Genomic DNA, 14,921 nt, shown 5'->3' with positions numbered 1-14,921 from the left:
TTTCCATGATGTCAGTACCTGAACTGGTCACGAGAGGGAGCCAAATACTATGCTATGTACAGCGTTCACTATTAAAATGGCATCCACTATAACACATGTTTTTCAACATCTGCGGAGGGAGGAAGGCTTGGTGGGATCCTAGTGGGTATAAGGTGCTCCTGTTTGTGAGAATGGCTTTCTCATTCAGGGAGGGGAGGTAAATAGTCACCAGCAGCCAAAAGAAGAAGGAGAAGGGCCAGAAGGGGGAATGCCAGCTCCTCTGAGGGGCTCCCAAAGATGGCCAGCAATGCAAACCTCAGGGTCTGTGCAAAATCTTTGAACGAAAGTCTGTTGAAACGAGAAAGCATCTCTGGATGCCTCTTATGCCATGTGAGGTTCTTCTAACAGGTGGGAAACAGCACCCTGGAGATCGGAGGTGGACCTCCTCCCGGAAGCACAGAGCTGTGGATGTGAGAAGCCACTGCCTCCAGCAGAAAATACAGGTCACTTCCACTGATTCAAAGACCGGAGGCGGATCTCCTGTAGCCCTTCTCAGCATCTTCCCGTCCCTGGCTTGTTTCTCAGGACAGCAACTTGTCCATCATGGGGTTGGTAAAGGAAAAGTTGCTGAACATGTTTTGGTCCATGCTGTTGATGAGAGTTCTGTCTCCCAACGAGAGCCACGGCTTCTCTTTCAGAAATTCCTTGTCAAAATTGCTGCAGTCACCTGGGGATTTCTTTGAGAGGAACAGAGGAATCAGAGTTAGGACACAGCAGCTTGAAAACAGGACAGCCGCTGAGAAAGACAGTCGCAGGAAGACACACCAGAGCCTTGAAAAATATCACCTGACTAGGGGTGGAACTACCTGTTATAGATAACCCATCATTAGAAAAGAAAACCCCTTAAGTGCTGATTATGGGTGATTGTCACAAAATGAACTTTTTTCAGCAGTCTTAATGTGCAAATTATCTTGCCTTGCTTTGCTTTATGATTATTCCTAAGGATACAGCAAATTCTTCCCTTGGAATATACTTTATCTATAAAGTATATTTTTGCCCCACGAGAAATGGGATACAGGTTTTCCTAGTTCTCCTCTACATCTTTGCAGATAATTGAGATAAGTTCACTCACGTCCTGGTGTAACTATACCTGTTTTAGTTATTTTATAGTTACAGGTGGTATAACTACCTGTGGTTCCTAGCATTCATGTTTTTTAAAAGATAACTAAAAAGTTATAATTTTTGTTACTTGCAAGTGAAAAAGTAAAGAACAAGGTACTTTAAATTTTTTTTGTTTCTATTTCTTTCTACAATGGTAACTAATTCCTTGTTTAGGCTTTCTACAATGGTAACTAATTACTTTTTTAAAAAAAGTAACTCCCAAAGCTTTGCTTCCTACCATCAACTATGCAAAGAAGCAAAGAGGACTTGGAGTGTAATTCGAATCAGTTCTCACCACTTTCGGCTTGAAAGGAGGTTCTACGGCTCGCTCTTCCAGTGCCTCCCACTGGATTTCTTGGAAAAAGGCATGTTGACGGATATTCCCTTTGACTCCCAGCCTCCTCTCTGGTTCCCTCACAAAAAGCTGGAAATCAATGGAAGAGGAAATGAAAAGGAAATATTTGCCAGTAAAGAGCAAGTGGTTCAAGTGGAGAAGTTAAGTGGCTTTTCTAGAGCTTTCAAGCCACATATTGTATAATGCAGCAACCTTGTAGAAGAGAGACCTGTAGAAGAGAGTTGTAGCAGCAGCAGCAGCAGCGATGATGATGATGATGATGATGATGATGATGATGATGTATTGTGGGATTTCCGAATCCAGACAGATAGACACTTTGAACCTAACACACCAGATATAGTAATAATAGAATAAAGAAAGGTCCGGATCATTGACATTGCAATTCCAGGGGATGCCAGAGCTGAAAATAAAGAATTGGAAAAACTTAACAAAGTACGGAGACCTGGCCATTGAAATATCTCGCCTCTGGAAGAAACACGCTTCCGTGGTCCCCGTAAGTCATTGGGTCTTTGGGAACAAGATTAAGAAGTTTCACGCAGTACGATAAGCAGTCTCAGAAATCACACCATCAGAGTCCCCAAAACCGGCAATATTAGGAACAGCACACATTCTGCATCGATACTGAACAGATACCATGTTTCCCTGAAAATATAATATAAGACAAGGTCTTATATTAAATTTTGCTCCAAAAAACACAAGAGCTTATTTTCACGGGATGTTTTATTTTTTTCCATGTACAGCCATCTACAGTTATTCAAATACAGTCATGTTGCTGCACAAGGGTGGAGGGTGGTCTTTCACGTCACCGGGGCTTATTTTTGGGGATAGGGCTCATATGACGAGCATCCTGAAAAAAAATCCTACAAGGGCTTATTTTCAGGTTAGGTTTTAATTTTCGGGAAAACAGGGTATTTTGGTTTTTGGTTACAACTTGTCTCAGTTACAGAATACCAGTCCCTGTCTTGATCATCTTGATGGGCTGCGCCTGGTGTAGTTGGAATGAAAATAGTACAGTGGTGCCTCGCAAGACAAATGCCTCGCAGGACAAAAAAACTCGCAAGACAAATTATTTCGGCATTGGGGTTGATGACTCGCAAGACAAATGTTCCTGCGGCCGTGCTTTGCAAGAAGAATGTTTTCTGTTTTTTATTTCTGCCTTATGTTCGATGGCTTTTAAATGTTTTTCTATGATGTTTAAAAAGTTTTTTTGATTGAAATTTTTGAAATCATCTGCACAATATGCATGGCTTTAAAGAGCACTTAATAAACCCTTTGTAAACCAAATTTGACTTTGTTCTGACTTTTTTTGCCCATAGGAATGCATTAATTAGATCTCAATGCATTCCTATGGGAAAACGTGTTTTGCAAGACGAATTTTTCACAAGACAACATTAACGGCGGAACGAATTAAATTCATCTTGCGAGGCACCACTGTAATCATGTTTTCAAGGTTTGGAAGAAATGCTCCCAAAGAAGAGAAGATGAAGAGACAGGGGCGGGCAACACTCTCTTCCCTAACCCCCCCTCACCTTCACCAGAAGGTCTCTTGCATCTCTGTCTAACCAGCGGGGGTAGAATGGGCTGTCCATACGGATGGACTGGAAGAGCTCCTCTTCGTCCTGACCGTGGAATGGAGACTGGCCAATCAACATCTCATACAGAAGGACGCCGAAGGACCACCAGTCGACCGACAAGCTGTATTTTTGTCCCAGCAGAATCTGTGGTGGAAAGAGAAACAAGCAATGAAGAGAGCGTCAAAGCTCAGCCACGAGAATGCCCGCCGTATCAATTAAATTGGCTAGGAACGGCTGCTATAGCCCATTATTATCTGTTCTCATTGACAGCAGCTCAACAGGTGGCTGAGATGCATTCTCCTGGGCTTTCTGCACCTCATTGGATACCATCACAACATATGAAGAAGTTATTTTATTAAAAGAGGATTATTTACAAAACCCTGATGGCAGCATGTGCACAATTCCCCCCCCCAGTATTCTTTGGGTGGAAAGCATTCTATTTCAATTCGGCTTCATCAGAGTCAATCCAGGTCATGCGCTTGGCATGTATTTAGAAGGGGTGCTCTCCAAAATGGTGAAAGAGATCTGTTTGTCACAGCATATACTTTTCCTCAACCACATACAGTACCTTGCATTTAGTGTGCTTTGGTATGTGATTGGTCCTTAGAAAGTAAATACAGACTGTACTTGCAAGTATGATTGCTGAAGCACATGATCTTTGAGGCAACTGGTTATGAATTAATCAGAAAAAATCAGGATTCCCCTTACTATCTAGTTTTAGCCTTAAAGGGAGAGCTGACTTTCAAAGACACTGCAGCTGGCCTTCAGCAGACCAAATGTTATCCCACACATAAGAACTTAAGATGAGCCCTGCTGGATCAGGCCAAGGGCCCATCTAGTCCAACTTCCTGTCTCTTACCCTGGTCCCACAAGATGCCTCTGGGAACACATGAGATAACTAGATCCCTGTCTCCTGATCCCCCTCCCCTGCATCTGGCATTTTGGAGGTCCCTTCCTTCGAAGCCTGGAGATTCTGCATCCCCATCATGACTTGCCACCTGTGATGGACTTTTCCTCCAGAAATCTGTCCAATCCCCTTTTTAAAAGGCATCTAAGCCAGATGCCATCACCACGTCCTGTGGCAAGGGGTTCCACAGACTAACCACACGCTGGGTCAAGAAAGATTTTCGTTGGTCTGTCCTCCCTCTCCCAACACTCCAATTGGAGTGGATGTCCCCTGGTTCTGGGATTGCGTGAGAGGGAAAAGAGCTTCCTTCTCTCTCTCCACTTTTATCCACCGCTTGCACTCCTCTCTCAAACCTTGCCTCTTGGGTGCCTCGGAGGGAAAAATGAGACCGCAAGCCATTCTCCCTTTCTTCCCAGCCTATTTGTGAGAGGCCAAATGCCAGTTTGGTTACACCCCTTCCAGAATGACCTCTATCTATTACTCTGACTGGAACCAAACAGACACAGCCAACTCTACGCTCCAACAGGAGAAGATTTGCCTCAGAGAGTTCTGTCTCATGTGCCCAAATGATTTGGTGAGCAGTGGATCAAGTGTCATATGCTGTTCCGCTTTGGGCAGCAAAAAAGGTGTACTGCTCCTAGATCTGGAGGTTCCGCTAGCTTTCACAGCTAACACTCAGCAGACATTCCAACAAAGCAACGAAGCCCCCCCCTCCTACCTCCGGTGCAATATAATCAGGGGTCCCACAGAACGTGCTCGTCTTGGCGTCCCCGAACATGGCCTCCTTGCACATGCCAAAATCTGCAATCTTGATGTGTCCTTCCTTGTCAAGAAGAACGTTGTCAAGCTTGAGGTCTCTGCAAGACAAGGACGGGTGGGGTTTGTCTCTTTCTGGAGAAGCCACATTGCCACGTGCTTTAAGTTCAAACAGTTCTTATGCAATATTTTGTGTAAATAACATTGTCCTTCATTCCTTCGTTGTTCATATGTATTAACCAACTCTTACCTGTAGATGATTCCTTTCGAATGAAGGAACTGCAAACCACATATAATTTCAGCAGCATAGAACCTGGGGGGAAAAAATTGCACAGATACTTATTTGCTGCTTGACGACCACAGAGAGTCTCCGACTGGATCAAGTCCCGTGGTGCTACCGAACCCAGTTTCTGACAGCGGCTGGCTAGATGCCCCAAGGAAGCCCACAAAGGGGGGACATAGCTTTCTGTGGTCGGTTCCCTAACACAGCGCATGAAATTTAGAATTGCACTGCAGCTGGAGAGGGAGGTTCCATATACGTAGCCCTTAATTAGAACTTGGGATCTGACATGAGTGTTTCATTTTAAACATCCCTAGGATTTGCCCACTATGTGACGAGACGGTTTGTTAATGCTGTGCAGTCATGTTTGGGCGGTGCACTCCCCACCAAAAAGAAGACAAGGAAAAAAGAAAAGAAAAAATAGATTTTTATTAGGCATCCTTCAGTCTCGAGAGACTATGGTTAACATGCTCTGTATGGAGGACTTGGAACAGCGTCTAGTGTGGCTGAGGAGGCCAATTCGAGAGTGATAATCCCTTCCACACTGAAGACAAATACAGCCTGTCCCCTGTCCAGCTCCCTGATTTTTGGCTAGTTTCAGGACAGCTTCATTCTAGAGTGGCATAGCTCTGCAACACCGCATTATTAAGGGGATTAATGGAGCTCAGAAAAGTTATCTTTTGGAATTCCATTCTTCAAACAAACAAACAAACAAAAACCCAAGTCAGTTTAGCCACTGGAGATATGGGGAGTTACAGTAAAAAAAAATTAGCTCCATCAAGCCCTAGTTCAAGACATTTTTAATGAGACACTGCAGAGAGACACCCCGCCCTCTTACCTTGCTCTCCCGATGTCAAACTTGTGGCACAGCTGGATATGAAACATCAGGTCACCCCCATTAACATACTCCATAACAAAAAACAGGTTTTCCTAGGAGATGAGACACAAGCTGTTACTGATTCCTGAAGGTTAGTATTCAAGTTTAAATGTGTGGAGTATTTTCAATTTATTTTTATGGAACCCTATGTGGGGTGAGGAGAGTGAACAGTCAGTGGCTGGCAGGTGGCATTTACCCTGTTCCCTCTGTAGCCCCCAGAGCTGGCAGAGCAATGGGGGGACTGCACACCTTGTTTAAGAGGTGCACAATTTATGTCCCCAATATTTATTTGTTTGTTTTATTGATAGGCCACCTTTCTCTGGACAAGGGGGCCCAAGGCAGCTCACAACATTAAAAAGAATAGAATTCAAAACATAATAAGTTAAACTTTAAAAAAAAACCACACAATTAAACTATAAGCTAATTAAAATACAATTGAATCATTAGGAGCAAGTTAAAAACTAGCCTAATTTTAAAAAGGCATGAGGGACTCATGCATGACTGTCCTTTGTATTTGGTTTTGGTTTTAATGTTGCCTCCAACATTTTCTTTTGTTCTGGGCATTCAACCAAAGTCGATCCAGTAGACCCCTTGATTCCGACCTTTGTCTGATGGCATGTATCTCATCGTTTGGCAGTCTGGCCTCCTGAGCAGTACTCCGTTTGGAAGCCCATCGTGTGCCCCAACACCTTAAGAAGCTCCGGACGTACAGTCATGGCCAAAAATATTGGCACCCTTGCAATTCTGTCAGAAAATGCAACCCTTCTCCCTGAAAATGGTTGCAATCGCAAATGTTTTGGTACTCACATGTTCATTTCTTTGGTTTGCGTTGGAACAACACCACACACACACACACACACACACACACACACACACACACACACACACACACACAAAACAGAGAAGAAAAGTCAAATTTGATACAATCCCACACAGAAACAAAAAAAATGCATTGGTCAAAATTATTGACACCCTGTCTAAATTGTAAGAAATAATTGTTTTTCAAGCATGTGATGCTCCTTTAATTTGTATTTAGACACACCTGTCGCAGGCGAGAGGTGTGGGCAATATAGTAATCATACTTGTAAACAGTTAAGATGGAGAAAAGTTGACCCAACCTTTGTGTTGTGTGTGACACTGAGCATGGAGAAAAGAATGAAGTGTAAAAAGTTGTCTGTGGATTTAGGAGAAAAAAATTGTGGAGAAACATCGACCATCTCAAGGCTACAAGTCCATCTCCAGAAATCTTAATGTTCCCGTGTTCACTGTGCGCAATATCATCAAGAGGTTTACAGCCCATGGCACTATAGCTAACCTCCCTGGACGTGGACGGAAGAGCAAAATTCCTGAAAAATTACAACGAAGGGTTGTTCGAATGGTGGATACAGAACCCAGATTAACTTCCAAACAAATTCAAGCTAATCTGCAGACATAGGTTATAACAGTGTCAGCTCGCACTATCCATCGCCGTCTGAATGAAAAGGGACGCTATGAAGGAGACCCAGGAGGACACCACTGCTGACACAAAGGCATAAGAAAGCAAGACTGGTGTATGCCAAAACTTAAGTGACAAAGCCACAATCCTTCTGGGAGAACATTCTGTGGACAGATGAGACAAAAAGAGAGCTTTTTGGTCAAGGACATCACGGCACTGTTTACAGAAAAAGAAATGAGGCATTCAGAGAAAAGGTCACAGTCCTTACAGTCAAATATGGTGGAGGTTCAAAGATGTTTTGGGGTTGCTTTGCTGCTTCTGGCGCTGGATGCCTTGACTGTGGGAACGGCATCATGAAATCTGATGATTCCCAAAGAATTTTGGGGCGCAACGTAGTGGCCAGTGTCAGAAAGCTGCGTCTCCACCAGAGCTCATGGGTCTTCCAGCAGGACAGCGACCCAAAACACACTTCAAAAAGCACACAGAAATGGTTACAGAGTTCTGAAATGGCCATCAGTGAATCCAGATCTGAATCCCATAGAACACCTGTGGAGAGATGTCAAAAGCCATTGGGAGAAGGCATCCTTCAAATCTGAAGGCCCTGGAGCAGTTTGCAAACGAAGAGTGGTCCAAAATTCCAGTAGAGAAGTGTAAGAAACTCATTTATGGCTACAGGTAGCGATTGATTTCAGTTATTTTTTTCCGAAGGGGGTGCTACCAAATATTAAGTTAAGGCTGCCAATAATTTTGGCCAGTGCATTTTTGGATTTCTGTGTGGGATTGTGTCAGATTTAACTTTTCTTCTCTGTTTTTGTGTGTGTGTGCGTTTGTGTTGTTCCAATGCAAACCAAAGAAATGAACATGCGAGTACCAAAACATTTGCAACTGCCACAATTTTCGGAGTGAAGGCTTGCATCTTCTGACAGAATTGCAAGGGTGCCAATATTTTTTGGCCGTGACTGTACAGGGAGACCGGTGCCTATCAAAAATGGAGGAGCAGGTCTTTTGTAAAGTCGACAGCTTTCAATGGCTCCCTGAAGACCAAACCACTTTCCAATATTTTGCCCGGCCACAAGGACAGCTGGTAATGCTATATTGTTCTCTTTCTTTCCTAGCTGCTAAATCTTGCCACCAAGCTCAGAGGGCACAGAGGAAATTGTGGCACAATATGTGATACGACAAGATTTTCCTTACCTTGGTTTGGAATGTGCAAAAGACGTGTGTGAGGAAGGGGTGCCCCCAAGCCAGTGAGAGGACGCGTTTTTCCACCATGGTGCATTCAACATCATCATCCATCAGCACCACCTCTTTCTTAAGTGCTTTCATGGCAAAGAACTGGTTAGTTGTCTTCAGCTCAGCAAGGAAGACCTGAGTAAAAAAAAATTCTCGCGAATAAGCTGGCTGGTGTGAATATCTTTTGATTCTCAGAAAGCTTTACAAAGTCCACGAACCTGGGAATGTGTGTCAAATGTAACACATTTATTTATTTATTTATTTATTTATTTATTTATTTGTTTGTTTGTTTGTTTGTTTGTTTGTTTGTTTGTTTGTTTGTTTGTTTGTTCGTTCGTTCGTTCGTTCGTTCGTTCGTTCGTTCGTTCGTTCGTTCGTTCGTTCGTTCGTTCGTTCGTTCGTTCGTTCGTTCGTTCGTTCGTTCATTTATTAGTTTTATATATTGCCCATCTGGAATGTGTCTACTCTGGGTGGTATTTTATATTGAATAATTTTATTATTTTTATATTGAATACAGGTAGCTTTGTGTGTCATGTATATATAGGACACATTTTAAAAACTAAGTTTCAAGTAAGAACGTCCATTTCATTTTTTTTTTGGACTACAAATTCCTTAAGTCTCTTTTCTGGGAGTCCCATCTGCCAGACTCAGACCTGACCGACATCTAAATCATGCTCACCTGGAGAGAAGGCACAGCTGGCAGGATCCATGCCTTGGTTAGGCCTAACTTCCTTTCCAAACCAGAAGTTTCCTTTTCAAACAGGAAGTTAGGCCTATCCCAGGCATGAAACCTGCCTGCTGTGCCTTTTCTCCAGGTGAGCACAATTGACGTGCCGGCATTGTTTGCTTTAAATCTTGTTTGTTTAAAATGAGTTTAAAATGTACCAGTTGCTAATTTAAAGTGTCCTGAAAATACGTGATAGGGCCATTTCTTTATCTGACCCATGTTAACAATGTCTGTATTCAGATCTGTTGTAAGGATTCATTGAAGTGGTATTACATATTTGCGAAGATCTAATGGTTGTTGTGGGTTTTTCGGGCTCTTTGGCCGTGTTCTGAAGGTTGTTCTTCCTAACGATTCGCGTGGCCGGCATCTTCAGAGGACAGCACTTCAGAGTGCTGTCCTCTGAAGATGCCGGCCACAGAGACTGGCAAAATGTCAGGAAGAACAACCTTCAGAACACAGCCAAAGAGCCCGAAAAACCCACAACAACCAGTGGTATTATACCTTGCATGTCCTCTTGCCGTATCTAGTGGCCAGGACTGGTAAATGCACCCTGGAAATATGTATACAGTGGTGCCTCACTTAACGAGCGCACCGTAGAACGACGAATCTGCATAGCGAGGGGTTTTTTTTATAGCAACTGCGATCGCAAACCAATGGCCTCTATGGCCGAAACTCGCATAGCGAAGGTCGGTAAGCGTTTCGCTTACCGACCTTCGCTTTGCGACCCGCGGATCAGCTGTTCGGCGGCTCCAAAATGGCCACCGGAAGCCCTGAAATGGCTGTGCACAGCGTTTTCGCGCCCTCGGTAAGCGAGGGGAGGGCGCGAAAATGGTTGCCGGCCATAGGAAAACATCGCTGAACGGTGAGTTTTTGGCCCATCTGGAACAGATTAAACAATGTTTAATGCATTCCAATGGGTTTTCTTGATCCGTTCAGCGATGTTTTCACATAGTGAGGGTTAATCCGGAACGGATTAACCCTCGCTATGTGAGGCACCACTGTATACAGTAAATACATATTTTTGGGTTTTTTAAATTTAGTATCATAGAATCATTGTAGGGTTGGAAGGGACCTTGGAGGTCTTCTAGTCCAACCCCTTGCCCAAGGCAGGAGACCTCAGACCATTCTGGACAGATGGCTGTTCAATCTTTTCTTGAAAACCTCCAGCAATGGGGCACCCACCACATTGGGAGGCAAGCTGTCCCACTGCTTCATGGTTCTTACCCTCAGGAAATTCCTCCTTATTTCCAGGTTGGATCTCCCTCTGAAGAGTTCCCACCCATGGGTTCTTGTCCTACCCTAAGGCACAATGGAGAATAAATCAATGCCCTCTTCCCTGTGGCAACCTTTCAGATACTGTATTGGAAGACTGCTCTCATGTCTCCCCTCCGTCTTCTCTTCGTTAAGCTAAACATCCCTAGTTCTTTTAGTTGCTATTCGTAGGATTTAGCCTCCAGTCCCCTTATCATCTTTGTTGCTCTTCTCTGCACCCTTTCCCGGGCCTCAGCATCTTTCTTGTATTGTGGTAACCAGAACTAGTCACAGCACTCCAAGTGCAGCCTCACCAGTGTGGAATAGAGTGGTCCTATCACTTCCCGTGATCTTGATGCTATCCCCCCATTGATGCAGCCTAGGACTGTGTGGGCTTTCTTGGCAGCTGCTACCCACTGCTGACTCATCCTTAGGCAGTGGTCCACCAAGACACCCAAACCCCTCTCACAGATACTCCTGTCAAGCCAGGTACCACATATCCTGTACTGTACCTGTGCATCTGATTTCTCCTGCCTAACTGCAGGACCTTACTCTTCCTGCCATTGGGCTGCATTTTATCCAATAGGGCCCAATGTTCAAGTCTGTCTAGATCCTTCTGAAGGTTGAGTCCATCTTCTAAACTATTAGCCAATCCCCGCAGCTTGGTGTCATCAGCAAATCTGAGGAGTGCTCCTTCATTTCCCTCATCCAGGTCATTGATGAAGATGCCAAAGAGCGCTGGGCCCAAGACAGAACCTTGAGGAGCCCCACTGCACACTTCCCTCCACGTAGATGTGGTTCCGTTGAGGACCACACATTGAGTGTGGTGGGTCAGCCAGCTTGCAAACCTATCTGGTCGTTGCACTGTCTATCCCACTTATATTTTCAGGCAGCAGAGAAGTGAATCAGCGGAGACGAAGGGGTACTGGACAGTTAATTTAAACTGAGCCTAAAGAGATGCCAGTATAATTTAGGCAAATGTTAACACGAGTCAGATAAAGAAAGGGCCATATCACGTATTTTCAGGACACTTGAAATTAGCTACTGGTACATTTTAAATGGCTTTTAAATCAACAAGTTTGAAAGCAAACAATGCTGACATGTCAATTTTGCCCAGTCTGTCCTTCTAATTGTTGTCATTAAGTGTTTGCCTTTTTAAAAAAACCACTTACCTTCCCAAAGCTTCCTTTCCCCAACATTTTGTGCAAGATAAAATGATCAAACGTTAGTCTCGGCAGCTGTGGCTGGACGTCCTCCCTAGGTTCCCGTTTCACCGGAGAATCGAGACGCGTCATTTCGCCCACCGGAGATTCCCAGGAAATTCCTTGAGGTTCTACAACAGAGCCCAGTGCGTACATGTCAGGACTGATCCAAGAGATTTTGCCACACGTGCTTGAGGTCAAGCAGCATCAGAGCAGCTCGGATTCTCCGTTGCCACCCCCCAGGTCAAGGTGCCCGGATGCCCAAGGCCAAGCAAGTTATTTTGAAAAAAGGCGGTATTACAAAATTTAAAAACAATAGAACCAATGAACATGCAAAAATTCCAAGATGTAATGAGGAGCTAAACTCTCACCCAGATCCCTAAACCACTGAGCTATTCAGCCAGCCCACCTTAAAGACTCCCTGTTATATTTTAATATGAGCTTTCGCGGATCAAGTCCATATGGTTATAAGTCCATATGGTTGCACAGACAAACCGAGCTGCTTCTTTGGTAAGAAGTTACAGGACATTTGGAGCATATTTACATTCTCTCAGCTTCGTTTCTATTCAGGAAGTTCTGATGAGTTCCGTATTTCTGAATTAACAGTGGATAGTAACCAAATAATTACTGAAAGTACTGTATAGTCAAGTGTCTTGCGGTAGCTATTCTGCCATGGGCAGTTGTTCTGAGCCTATTCTATCTGTCTCACATTTTATACAGTGGTGCCCCGCATAGCGACGTTAATCCGTTCCAGGATTAACATCGCTATCCAGAAACATCGCTATACGGACCGTAAAACCCCATAGGAATGCATTAAACTCCATTTAATGCGTTCCTATGGGGGGAAAACTCACCGGTAAGCGAAGATTCCCCATCCGGCCGCCATTTTCGCCGCCTCGGTAAGTGAGGGCAGGGCATGAAAACGCTGTGGGCGGCCATTTTCTGCACCCAGCGGCCATTTTGGAACTGCCGATCAGCTGTTTTCTAAACATCGCAATGCGAAGATTGGTACGCGAAACGCTTACCTATCATCACAATGCAATGTTTTGCCACCTAAACATCGCAATGCGATCTCATTAGCGATCGCAAAAAACGTGTCGCTATGCGGATTTGTCATTAAACGGTGCGCTCGTTAAGCGAGGCACCACTGTATTTTGTTACACTTATTCTGCTAATTCCACCCATGCTGTGTGAATGAAGTAGATTGCTTTCAGTTTAAATTTGATGCTTTATTTGTTGTTTCATTGCCTGTCTCCTGGACTGTTTTTTTTTTTTTTTAAATCAAATAAATAATAATTTTATGATTTTTCTGGATCCCCAAACTGTGTGGCCTGAGACAGTTGCCTCATTCTGCATAATGTTAAAATATTGCAAACTTAATTGAAATATTTCTTCGTTACTCTAACAAACGTAAGATGCTTGGTGTTGTTCATCTCACTGACTCTGTCTGTCCACCCTTTACTAACACATGGCAAATCTTAACCTGGGGATCAGAATTTAGAGGAAATTCTTTCATAAACTACAGCTCCCAGGACTTTCATAAGCATGCCCAGTGGCTATGCTAGCTAGAAGAATCTCAGGATTTCAAAAAATCAACTTTTCAAGTTCTCCTGGAGACAATGCAACATAGCTTCCATGCTTGTAATCTAGATACAGTAGGACCCCTGTATTTGCAGGATCAGTATCTGCTGATTCATTTACCCATGGTCTGAAAATATTAAAAATATTAAAAGGAAAAATCCTAGAAATAGCTTCTTCTAGAGGTCAAGTTGCTAGAACTGGCCACTAGAGGGAGCCAGAGACCATGCTATGGATAGTGTTCACTAGAGAAATATATTTTTATGATGCCATTACCAGAACTGGCCACTAGAGTGAGCCAGACACCATGCTCTATGTATAACATTCTCTACTATCTGTGTTTTCCATTATCAGCGAGGGAACTTGGAACCGATCCCCTGCAGATATGCAGGTCTTAGTGAGCTTCCTCATCTCTTTTTTCCTGTCATGTTCAGTATTTCTCAGGTGAGTATTTATAAAAAGTAACCAATATATAGTCCAGAGGTGGTGGCTCATATTTGGAGGAATCCAGTAAAGAACACAACACCTTTTTTCTCCACTGGAGGCCCCGGCACCGAAGATGTGGATGATGCCTCTTTGTCAGGGAAGATGATTTCGACCGGTCCTTCTCTCAGGATGCGCTCTGACTCACGGAGACTTCGAGCCTGGCACAGAGTGAAGAAAAAAAAATACATCGCTCAGACAACACAGCAATGTAAGATACATGGGATAGTCCAGAAGTGTGGAAACAAGGAATATGGAACGCTAAGGTTCTGGAGGAAGGCAACAAAGAATACCATAGAACAGCAGGGGGTATTTCTGTCCCTTTATAGCTCCGTGCAAGGTCACACACACGGTAGCATCCGAAGCGGTTTAAAGAACCAGGGTGTTGCTAGTTTGAGGTGGACTATATAAAGATATACAGTATCTGAATATAGAAAATATTGTAATAGTTCCCCATGAAACACACAGTACAGTGCTTGGAAACAACACATTCTTATTAAGTTAAAATGGGAAGACAAGCAAACCAACACATCTAAGGTGTCAAAAATAATGTTTGAAAGTAATATTGAGATTCGATCACTCAGTTGGCTGCCCATAAAGAGGAGGAAATGGTCTGCTAAATATTCTGGATCTAAAGATACTTACAGTTTTGGGGATTGATGCAGAAATCTTGACTATGTAGGAGATGTTGGTAAGGAGTCCACTTGATGTACAGGAAAAGGGTGGTGATCTTTTCATTGCTTCATTGAATCTTTTGGAAATCATAAGAGACCGCAAAGAGCCAGGACTATGGTTTAGGGGTGGGGATGCTGCCATTACAGTCATGCCTCGTTTAACGATTGCCTCGCTTAACGAGGAAATTGCTTGACGATTAGGTTTTTGCGATCGCAAAAAAATGGTTTAAATGGGAAAAATCTGCTTCACGATCGGTCCCCTGCCTCTGGAACCGATTTTCGCATTACGACGATCTGAAAACAGCTGATTGTCAGGCTTCAAAATGGCCACCGGATGTACCAAATGGACCCCGCTGTTTTCTAGGACGGATTCCTCATTTTACAGGCACTGAAAATGGCCCCCCCTATGGAGGATCTTTCGTGGACGGTGAGTTTTCAGCCCATTGGAA

At 43.7% G+C, this 14,921-nt stretch overlaps 1 protein-coding gene across 4 annotated transcripts in view; it reads right to left on the bottom strand.

Annotated features, from left to right (window-relative positions):
• Positions 1-276: 276 nt before the first annotated feature.
• The window catches only part of PRKCQ (protein kinase C theta), a 50,394-nt gene continuing 35,749 nt past the window's right edge, over positions 277-14,921 (bottom strand). For all 4 annotated transcript variants that reach the window (XM_073002505.2, XM_073002506.2, XM_073002507.2 and 1 more), the window contains 9 exons: positions 13,842-13,959; positions 11,708-11,868; positions 8,519-8,692; positions 5,851-5,942; positions 4,983-5,045; positions 4,695-4,833; positions 3,025-3,213; positions 1,436-1,564; positions 277-716 (listed from right to left, as the gene is read on the bottom strand). In XM_073002505.2, the coding sequence (XP_072858606.2) occupies positions 561-716; positions 1,436-1,564; positions 3,025-3,213; positions 4,695-4,833; positions 4,983-5,045; positions 5,851-5,942; positions 8,519-8,692; positions 11,708-11,868; positions 13,842-13,959 (1,221 nt within the window). In that variant the 3' untranslated portion in view covers positions 277-560. The remainder of the gene's footprint in view (positions 717-1,435; positions 1,565-3,024; positions 3,214-4,694; positions 4,834-4,982; positions 5,046-5,850; positions 5,943-8,518; positions 8,693-11,707; positions 11,869-13,841; positions 13,960-14,921) is intronic.

The sequence above is a fragment of the Pogona vitticeps genome, chromosome 5 (assembly GCF_051106095.1).
Source record: "Pogona vitticeps strain Pit_001003342236 chromosome 5, PviZW2.1, whole genome shotgun sequence".
In the NCBI taxonomy this organism is placed as follows: Eukaryota; Metazoa; Chordata; class Lepidosauria; order Squamata; family Agamidae; genus Pogona; species Pogona vitticeps.
This window is presented reverse-complemented; position numbering and strand designations above follow the sequence as displayed.